The sequence below is a fragment of the Pygoscelis adeliae genome, unplaced genomic scaffold, assembly GCF_000699105.1.
Source record: "Pygoscelis adeliae isolate BGI_AS28 unplaced genomic scaffold, ASM69910v1 Scaffold267, whole genome shotgun sequence".
Classification (NCBI taxonomy): Eukaryota; Metazoa; Chordata; class Aves; order Sphenisciformes; family Spheniscidae; genus Pygoscelis; species Pygoscelis adeliae.
The window spans coordinates 2,298,110-2,308,991 of record NW_008825150.1 but is presented as its reverse complement, the minus strand read 5'-3'; the positions used below and the strand labels follow the sequence as shown (position 1 = coordinate 2,308,991).

At 40.6% G+C, this 10,882-nt stretch overlaps 1 protein-coding gene across 1 annotated transcript in view; it reads right to left on the bottom strand.

The window, feature by feature from the left end:
• Window positions 1-10,882, bottom strand: part of FBXL13 (F-box and leucine-rich repeat protein 13) — a 104,397-nt gene that overhangs the window by 2,644 nt on the left and 90,871 nt on the right. Inside the window, exon 21 of the mRNA XM_009328379.1 lies at window positions 7,508-7,671. Within this exon, the coding sequence (XP_009326654.1) occupies window positions 7,508-7,671 (164 nt within the window). The remainder of the gene's footprint in view (window positions 1-7,507; window positions 7,672-10,882) is intronic.

Here is a 10,882-nt window from a genome sequence, read left to right as displayed (position 1 = left end):
CCTGGGCTGCATCCAAAGAAGCGTGGCCAGCAGTTTGAGGGAGGGGATTCTGCCCCTCTACTCTGCTCTGGTGAGACCCCACCTGGAGTACTGCGTCCAGCTCTGGAGCCCTCAGCATAAGAAAGACACAGACCTGTTGGAGCGGGTCCAGAAGAGGGCCACGAAAATGATCAGGGGAGTGGAACACCTCTCCTATGAAGAAAGGCTGAGAGAGTTGGGGTTGTTCAGCCTGGAGAAGAGAAGGCTTTGGGGAGACCTTATTGCAGCCTATCAGTACTTAAAGGGGGCTATAAAAAAGATGGCAGCAAACTTTTTAGCAGGGCCTGTTGTGACAGGACAAGGGGGAATGGCTTTAAACTAAAGGGGGGTAGATTTAGACTAGATCTAAGCAAGAAATTTTTTACGCTGAGGGTGGTGAAACACTGGCACAGGTTGCCCAGAGAGGTGGTGGATGCCTCATCCCTGGAAACATTCAAGGTCAGGTTGGACGGGGCTCTGAGCAACCTGATCTAGTTGAAGATGTCCCTGCCCGTGGCAGGGGGGTTGGACTGGATGACCTTTAGAGGTCCCTTCCAACCCCAACTGTTCTATGATTCTTAAAAAAAAAAATTTGCAGAGGCTGTTTCTACAAAGAACACTGAAGCTGTTTAATGAGCAAAAGTTCCTTGTTTTAACTTAAGCTATCAATATTATAAGAGGTGTTGTGGAAATTAAAAAATAAGATAATTGGTTTAGGCCATAGAGTCACAGAATAAATTAGGTTGGAAAGGGCCTCTGGAGATTGTTTAAGCCTGGTCTTGCTCTAAATGGATCCAACCTGACCAGGTGGGTCATGGCTTTGCCAGCTGACTTCTGAATATCTCGAGGCATGAAGATTGCACAGCCTCTCTGGGATCCTGTTCAAGTGTTTGACCAGCCTCCTGATTAAAAAATAGTTTCCTTGTACGTAATTAGAACTTTACATATGCCACCTTGTCCTCCATGCACTGAGCACCTTTGAGAAAAGTCTGGCCATGTCTCCTGTATCCTCTGATCAGAGTTATAGACAACAATGAGGTCTCCCCCAGCCTGAGCCTTCTCATCTTGTGACTGAGCAAAGCAATTCTTTCAGCCCTTCTTTACACATCACGTGCTCCAGCCCTTTAATGGTCTTGGTGGCCCGCATCTGCACTTGCTCTAGTGTGTCAGTGTCTGTCTTGACTGGGAGCCTAAAACACAGATCTTTGGGACTGAGTAGGCGATGCCATTGTAGCATTGTGTTTTGAAGAAAACGTAACACCAAAAAAGATAAATAAACCGGTTACATCAAAAGATATCACAGAGGGTTCAGAGTGGTTTTTCATAGCTATATAGGAAGGCTATAGTAACTGCGCAGGCCCCTATCTCTATTTTTTTCTTTGAACAGTCTTTGTGGCATCTCCAAGTATTTGTACTCTTTCCTGGTACACCTTCTGCTTTCTTTCTGGCTAACCTCTTCACTTGTAGTTGTCTTCTGTCACACACCTCTTTTTTAAGTGCATTGTTTCCAAAACGGAATTGAATACAGAACGGGCGGTGTTACAGAGCCTTACTGTTACCTGCACTGGCCCCAAGCTCGCCCCAAGGCTGTGTTTTGCAGCTTCTGTGGTAGCTGAACCAGAAGAGAATTGCTTATGATGTCCAAAACCACCCGTGACCCCTCTGATCTCCCTCAGCATTTTGTGGCCACTGCCCCTTTGCAGCATTAGAACACAAAAACAACGAACTAGAGCAAAATGACCCAGAAATAGGAGAAAATCAGGCCTGCTGAGTGAGACACCCTAAAAAGAAGTTGAAAAGCAACTCTCTCCTCTCCCTCCTTTCCAGGCGCTATCAGTCCAGCAACTTTCATTGCCTTCTCGAGCTGAAGAAACTCAACCCGACACTTTCAGTCTTTTGAACGTCTCTTTCTTTCCATCACTTCTGCGACTTGGCTGTCAGCCCGCTCCTGGCTGTGCAGAGCACCCGCCTCCCCCGGCCTCCCCCCATCGCTGGCTCTTGCACTCCAGAAAGCTGGCTGAGCGTACTCATGCGCTCGCTGGGGAAGAGCCAGCTCTCTACATCTCCCATCCTCTTCAGGAGATTCAACCTGATCTGGTGTGTCACAGCCACAGCAAGGTAGCCTTTCTCCCTGCTGGCCAATTCCCTAAGCTCTGTAGCAATATAATATATGGCATCTAGACAACACTAGAAAAAAATCCAAATTGAAGTGGTCTGTTATCTGCCAGTAATGCTACTACAGTATTTTTTTTCCCCCAAAGTGAAAATGCTGAAGACGGTTGCAAAAGAGGCAGACATGCACAGCTGTAATGCTTGCACCACCACAGCAGGAAAGGGGAAGCGGGGAGGGGTGGAAAAGGGAGAAAATTAGTGAAGCAAGGAGGGCTCCTTTTCAAAGACTGTGGGATACTTTTTTTTTTTAAAATCTAACACTGACACACTGTATGAACCACATGAACACAAGGCCGTATCTGTTTTTATATTAGGGAGGCCTGTGCCATTGAGGAATGTGTGCACAATTTATATGAGCTATAAGCTCTAAGCTATAAAATAAAAATCAACTCATCCAAGTCCAAATTCCTGTTTTTCATGGAAAATGCAATGTATGGTGGCTGTCTGAAGCATGTATGAGGGGAGCTGTTACTATTTTTTTGGAAATTTATGCTGTCCCATGCCTGGAGCTACAGTTGATTAGTTTGCCAGAAACAGCCATTCATTAATCATCAACACACGGCAAAATAGACCAGTTATTTAAGATATATTGTACTATGATAGAGCCTGCTTATTTATTTCTATAGTGTCTTAAATGAGCGCATTGCTGAATAAAAGCATTTCAGCAAATAATTACAATTATCTTTGGCAAAGCAAATACCTCTCGGTGTAAGTCAGACAAAAGTGCTGGCCCAAACACATGGCTTGAGCAGCACTGGAATATATAATTGAATCCTTACCCAAAGTTTCAATCCCTTTTACTAAGAGGGGGTAGCTAGGAAATACATTTCTGCATCACGGTCTGAATCCTGAGCCATTCCAAAATTCAGAAATGTTTGACTGGGTCCATCATAATACAAAGCAGAGGTTTTGAAAAAGACTTTTTGACACGAGGTTACAAAAAACAATCAAGAATAAAAAGTAATGGAAAATAAAAACTTAAACATGGGAGAACTGTTTATAGTGCAAATGCAGGAGAAATTAAGCCAAAGAGGCAAGTGGAGGCAGGCAGCTAATGGGAAAAGCAGAAAGCATCCTGCAAGCACACCCCAGGTTGCAAACAGTGATCAGACCACATAAAATCTGAAGTATTCTGAGGTTTATGTCAGCTGCAGTAGTTGTATCATTTTATGGCATCCAGTTCAAGTGCACACAATGGCTGAAACATGGCACTCCAGGAGCCTCCATCTCACTTCTGAAGAGCGATTTACAGTCAGTGAGAAGACAGTACTGTGATATTTTTGTTGCTTCTTCAAGAGAAAACTTAAGAGTATTCTTAGTCCTTTACCAAATCATATGTAGGCTGTCTTCATTTCCGATTACGTGTGTTGGACCCCCAGATCCTTCCTGCCTTGAGACCTGAATATTTGGATAATACCTAAGAAATTCTGCTTTTTTAAGAAAACAGAGTTCTTGCAACCTCCTTTCTAACCAACAGCAACCATCAAAAACCACAACAACAAAAACCAAAACAAAAATCAGAATGTTCTCCAAATGTCAAATGTAGCTATTAAGACCGAATGTAATTTCCGTTTAAAAGGCAAAAATTGTAATAGTATTTGTTGATGAGTCACTTGTTAACAGAATAGTCGTGAGTTTAAAAGAAATGTAACTGGTTTCATATTAGTGCAGAGAAGAAAGAAGGAAGCATTTAATTTTGGTCTCAAAGAACAGCTTTTGGTGGAACCAAGCCGTTAGGGAGGGGATGCGGTTGGGTGAGAGCACAAGGCTGGCTGTCTTGTCAAGGCAATGGCAGATTTCCTTTCTCATTTTGCACCCAGAGATGTTAGTGGAGCACCCCACCTTTCTCAGCACTGCAGCTGACTTTAAATGGTATTTGTGTTTTGAAGTTTAAGGAGAATGTTTTACAGGGAAGAGAAGTGTTTCTCTAAAGATGCCAGTGTGTTATTTCTTGTAGGATTAGTCCCAAAGTGAATCACAACCGATACAACCTTTTCCTACAGAAGCCACATTTTAAAAAGCAGTTAGTTAGCTTTCTTCTCCTCTAGTAGAAGAAATCAATTGTACCAGTATCATTTGCTCCCAAAGGTAGGTTATCCATGATTCTTTATGGCATTTAGAAACAGGATTAATTGAAAGGTCATTAGCCTCTGGATACAAAAATATGCAGCAAGATATCAGTCCATACACCTTTTTTTTCTTCTAACATTTAACAAACCTGAAACCAGGCTAGTATGTTGGCAAATATAATCTCAAATGCTACCTGATACTGGAAAGAATGGCCAATTTATATGCTCGTAACTGTCTCCTATGAAGCTGCATTGGACCGAAACTTGGAAGAACTTTGTGGCTCCCTATGTTTTCTATTTTAATCTAACGAAACAGTAAAAATAAAACTTTGGAAAAAAAAGTGACACAATACAAGAGATATGCCTCAATATTTGCAAGGCTCAGTCTATTAAGAGATGTCTGCTAGGGCTGGTTAGTGTTTAATAATAAATAACAGGGAATTCCTCTGGCAAAATGAGGTACACGTGATTTATAGATCTTGTAGGGCAACTTTAAACTAAAAACATATTTCTTCTATTGCTTATTTAGAACCTAAGCCACTAACATGTTTAGTTCTCTGGATTAATCTGATTTTTACATAGATGTCCTCTTCCATCCCCTTAAACGGGGAATGAAATGTCTCTGAAATGTATGTTTCACACCTGCAGAACGTAAATTACACCTGAAAACAGCCTTTTCCTCTACCTTCTATGAAAATCTAAGAGCCCAAATAAGGTTGCAAGAGTCACTCTGAAAACAGAGAATGAGGCCCTGTTGTTCATTTTTCTGACAATCCATTGCTTATTATTCATTACTAAAAGCATACAGGTTGTGACTGAAATACATAGTTCTATAAAAATACATGGAGACATACAAGTGACAGTACTGTCATTGCTTTTGATGTCATTACTGAAAATCTGCTACAAGATGACTAACAGTGTAGCATCACTGCCATATTTTACTGTGCTTTTGATGTAGCTATTGGCAGAAAACAAATGGTTTTTATCATCTTTGCAATATTGGCCTTGAACTACAATAAAAAAGATTTTTCTAAAGCGTGACGCATACAGGATGTGGAATATATCTGAATCTAGCTGTGAACTCCTTTATTTTCTGAATATCATTCTATTTAATGACAATTTTAGAGTCTGCATTGAAAAGCCACTCTGATCTTGATGTGGTCAGTCTATTCTGCAGCCTGCCTAGGTCTAGGGAGGCTCTTCAGACCTGTTGGAAGGAATGAGCAAAAAATCTTCAGTGCTGAATTGTTCTACGTGATCGATTCACCTGCTAGTTTTTGTCCCAGACTCAAATGGCACGGGGTAAGAGTTTCCTGTCATTGAACATACGGTGCAAAGGGTTAGAGACGGAGGCTGGTGAAGAAAAGAACCATCCACCGTCGCAGACCAGAAAATCAGGCTCAAGAAAGTAAAATTGGCAAAGTTTGCCTAGTTCTAAAAATCACAAAAAGGGCAAAGATAACACTGGGTGGAGATGTGTGTCTCATGGTTGCTTTTTGTTTTGTAACAATCTATAACTCTCCAGGGCTTCCTTTACAGTAAAAATAACTGGTTGGGAAATTCCTTGGCTGAGTCAGAAGAGTTTAATCAAGACATTTGGAGAACCCATAGCATATGGGACTCTGAGACATAATCCTGGGTCATCCTGCAAAGGCTACAATAATGCAAACGGTTTTCTGAGAAGTCAGGTCAGCTCTTTGATCATGGCTCACCCAACATAAATTGGAACTCAGCCCAAATCTCTTTTCCTACTACATCTCACTTTGACAGGAAGATGTATAAGCAGCCAGAGCCTGAAAGGGATGACACGCTGTTTAGTGGTCTAAACAGAGATATGAAGTCACAGAAAAAGCAAGTCAACAACAGTAATCCAGGGGTAAAAGAAAATCCCTTGAGGCTTAATATGAGAAAAACTGTAAATCAGAAAGTTACAAGGAAATTAATCGTATTTGAAATCTCTTTTTTCAGAATGAACAGTGTAGTTCATTTAGAATAATTTTTTCAATTCATACTCTTGCATACCAATCCTTCAAAATCCTTCTTAATTAGAAGGAGGGGTTTTGAGATGGAAGTTCTGAGATGACATTAAGAAAACTAAGTCAGAGAGAAGTAAAGAAAATAAAAGTAATGACAGCAGAATTGTTTGTGGCAAGACAGTTAGAGGGAAATAAACCAAGGAGGGTTTGGAAAGCATGAAGCACACTGGAAATATCTTTTAAGTTACTAAGCATCTGCATTGGTCTTGTGGTCTCCAAAGTGACTATTAAACCCTGGAATGATTTAGCATGGAGTGTGCTATCTGCAGTGGTCCTGTTAGAGTGGGGTTAGAGCTCTCCTAGTACAGATACTCTCTATATAATATAGTATTATGTATTTCTTACTCTTACTGAAATCATAAAGTTCAATTAAGTTATATACTCAGATACATCAACCATGCTTAAACTTTAGTTCTTTTCCAAACAGTTTCAGTCCCTTTGGCGTGTCTGGCCACTGTGCAGTTCTAGGTGTACGGCGCCTGGTCTGTGATGCTCTTAACCCCCATGGAAGGGTGATGGACACGGGATCTGCATCTCAGAGACACAGAGCTGAAAACTCAGCTCTAAACCTGACCAGAACTGACTGGCTTGTAAATGCCATGGGGAATCAAGAGGCTGTGTCCATTTACACCAGTAGAGAAGTTGGGTTACATTGTGGTAGATGACCTGTTTTTCCAACTGTAGATACATAACAAGTATGTTTCACTTGTACTTCATGAAACTATGCTTATGATACCTTGACTCATTCGCTGTAACGATGCTGCATTTTGAGCCCAGGCTGACATCAATGCTCAAATCTGCTTCTGCTATATACTGACATGCAGTCATTGGGACACAGGCTCCCACAAACCCTCGGAGTGAGCTCAAGTACATAGTGCGATGGCTGAGAGCATTAGGCACAGTTTGGTTTTCGCCCTCATGTTCCCACATGCCCTTGAGGTGATATTCTGCGTCTGCAGAAATTTCCCTAACAGGACATTGTCTGCCATAAAGATAGATGGGGTCTCTATTTCCCTTCATTTCTGGCTGACACTAGATACCTGCACCAAGCACAGGAATCCTAAGGGAGCAGTGTGGACACCCCTAGATAAAGGAGCAAGATGGCTCAAGCCAGATACCTAGCATGGCAACACGACGCCAATGAAGGAAAAAACCCTCATGTTTTTGGGTTTACAACCACATCTGAATTAAGATTAGGAAATATCCTCTTACTTGGTAATATTTCTACAGTACAGCATCTTGAGAATCTGGAGTTGCTTACAACCTTTCCAAAGATATTTCAGTGCTTTGTCAGTAAGATGAACGCAGCCCGAGACATCCAAGAAGTGGAGATAATGGCAGGCTGCAGCCAAGTATTGGATACAGGTATCAGTCATCTGTAAATGAAGCAATCAGACACACAGAAGTTAGAAGATTATTGAATAGTTGAAAAAAAAAAAACCACAGAGCACAATTTTAGTGTCTGATTTGTGGGAAAACTATGTTTTAAAATACTTCATGGAAGTAAAGTTTCCGGCACAGCAGAATTCTGAATCGCTGCAAGAGGCTCTACAGGAACGGTCACTTAAATATCAGGAGCATATTAGGTATTAGTTAACTGTGATTCCAGTACAGTCTAAAGTATTGTGGGATTTTTTTCACCTAATCAGAATGGTTTAACTTTCCCAGCCTCATGATTTTGCATGTAGCACATATAAGCCTTTAGCCTGACCTGCTATTGCATTGTTCTTGCTAAACTATTAGGCTGCACTTACAGTTTAGTTAGATCAGTTTTGTATCTCAGTTCTCTATTACAAATGACTGTCTCACACCAAGACTTTTTAAATGTATAGTTATTTTTCTTTAGCTCTGAAGTAGAGTTGCTTAGTTCCACCTCACAATTCCATTTTTCTAAACTGATATTCATTGCCATTAATGCTGGAAGTCGCATTTGAGAAACACATGAGACAGAGTCTGTAAGGTACATAAGCAGTCATGCAAGCTACTTAATTGCTCCACTGACCTCAGTGGAAACAGTCAAGAATAAATTACGTACATACTTTAATTACCTTGTTCAGTCAGGACCAAAAATCAAGAGGGGACATGCTAAAGACCTTTAAAAGACACTCGATTAAAATCAGTGGAGTGGGATGGTGGAAAGAGAGACAAGGGTTTCACTTGCATTAAACAGCCAATCTCATGAGAATCTAAAAGGAACAAGTAGGCAAGACGAAGCTGGGACCTTGGGTTGTGGAACAGAAAATTAGCACACTATCTCATGATACAGCCCTCCTGGAATATAGAGGTAATTCTGTGCTTTGCTTATTCCAGATTTAGCTATATGCTTAATATTAGATCTGCAATAGATTAATAAGTAGATTAAAATATTAATAAATAGATTAATATGCCTATTGAAACAAACTGAAGTTGCTGACTGAACTCAGCAATCGGTATCAGATGCATTTAAGAGAAATCTAAGTTCATCACACACTCAATCCTATTCGCTTTAGAGGACTGAATTACAGAATTCATTGTCCATCGAACTGTGTCTTCAGAACTTTGCTATTTAAATAGCTGACTCATTCATTTACCCAGAGATTTATTTTCAGTTCTTGCTATATTTTTTCATGTGTAGGATATGTTTCCCACAGCAACTTCATTTTTTTCCTATGAAATAAGAATTACTCTTGAATCAGGCTTCTTCCTTGAGTAAGACTCAGAACTGCACTGCTGAATATTTTAGTATCAACATTTGCAAAATGCCTTGTACCTGTCCTAGGTGTGCAGAAATGTGACAGGGAGGCTCACTGCACTTTCACTGAAGCCAGTGGGGTTTGTTCAAAGACAATTAATTTGCCCCAGTAGATATGATTAAAGTGATAACCTCTTCTAATTTTAGAGTAACCTGCATAGCACATGCCAAAACATTCTTAATGGACATGTATTTGTATATTGATTTTTTCCATGTTCTCTTGCTATGATTTTTTTTTTAATTCTTTTTTTTATATAATATAGCTGATGTTGCAGGACATGACTGTCAGACATATTAACATATCCTTTGGAACAGGTTCATTCTTACTTTAATCTCCTGACCATTTTTAAACAGTCACTGAGTGGAAAATATTTTCTTACTTAGCAGCTGGATCCCCTCAAATTACACTAGAGATTGCCAAAGGATTTGAAAGACCCATTAGTTTTAACATCACAGGTGTACCCATCTCATTTTATGGAGTTGCAAGCTGGATTCAAGTCAAAAAAAGACTTGTAAACTTATGTGTAGGTTTATTTGAAAGAGTCTTGATGTTCTCTTCTGAAAATAGTAGGGTATTAGCAGTTAACAGATTGGCTTTATAACTGTTTAAAGAAAAGATACCATCTAGGAACAAAGCGTTGGAAGGGGATTACTAGGTCACTGACTCTACTTGTTCCCATTTGAAGGAACTACAAAATATGACCCAGTTCATTCCCTTATCAAGAGCCATCCTAACTTAATACTTCACACCTGTCTCCCTTCCCAGGATGCCGTTTTACAATTCATTGCTCTGATAATCAGAAACTCTCCCAATTTCCAGCCTGCCATTTTATAGGTTTTTGGGGGTTGTTTCTTTTTTCTGTGTTAGTCTATAAGGTGTTATGGAAAGCATGGCAGAGAAGACTGCTTGCAAAACTACCTAACTACCTAACTACTTTGGGAAGATCTCCATGCACAACTTCTATTATCACTGTTATTATGGAAAAATAGCTTAATACCTATCTAAAAGCAAAGGATACAGGAGATTGAGACCCATGTATGTAATAATTAATGCTGTACAGTAGATATCTGTAACATATAAACCAAGGGCTATTGTAAGACACAGAGCAACTTCCTTGGCCTGCCAGATCTGAGAGACAGCCTGTGGGTTTTGGGCTAGAGGCTGAGAAACTTATGAACTTTTGGAAGGCGAACGAGCCTATCAGAATACACATAATTTGGGGCTGGCTAACTAGTCAGCTGGGTCAGCTCAAACTAGTTGGCCAGGAGGCTAAGGTGTTCAGCCACTGCAGTGAGTAAGAGGACATGAGGACTGTGTGGAGGGCTGAAAGGATAGTCAAGGGTTATGGAGATGGGTGTTGGAGAGGAGGAAGGGAGGGACAAGCGATGGCTGCAGACTTATTGTGGAAGGAAACGGGACATGGGCACTTCAGTAGGAAAAAGGGGGGAAACTGGTCCAATGGGTATGATGAAATTTTAAAGGATAGTTCAAGATGAACTTTTCCAAAATTAGTAATAAACTTAGTATATTCCCAGTTGATAGTGATGGAAGCAACACTACAACAACTTTTGCCATGTATGAAAATACCAAGAGTTATTAAAAGAAAGACACTACCCTTTGGAAGCACCCAAAACACCAGAAGCTGAGAGAGTATTTGCAGGAAGTATCACTAATAGCCCTTCTCTCTTCACCCTTCCCTAGACATCATAGAATCACAGAACAGAGTCATAGAATCATAGAATAGTTTGGGTTGGAAGGGACCTCTAAAGGTCATCCAGTCCAACCCCCCTGCTGTGGGCAGGGACATCTTCAACTAGATCAGGTTGCTCAGAGCCCCGTCCAACCTGACCTTGAA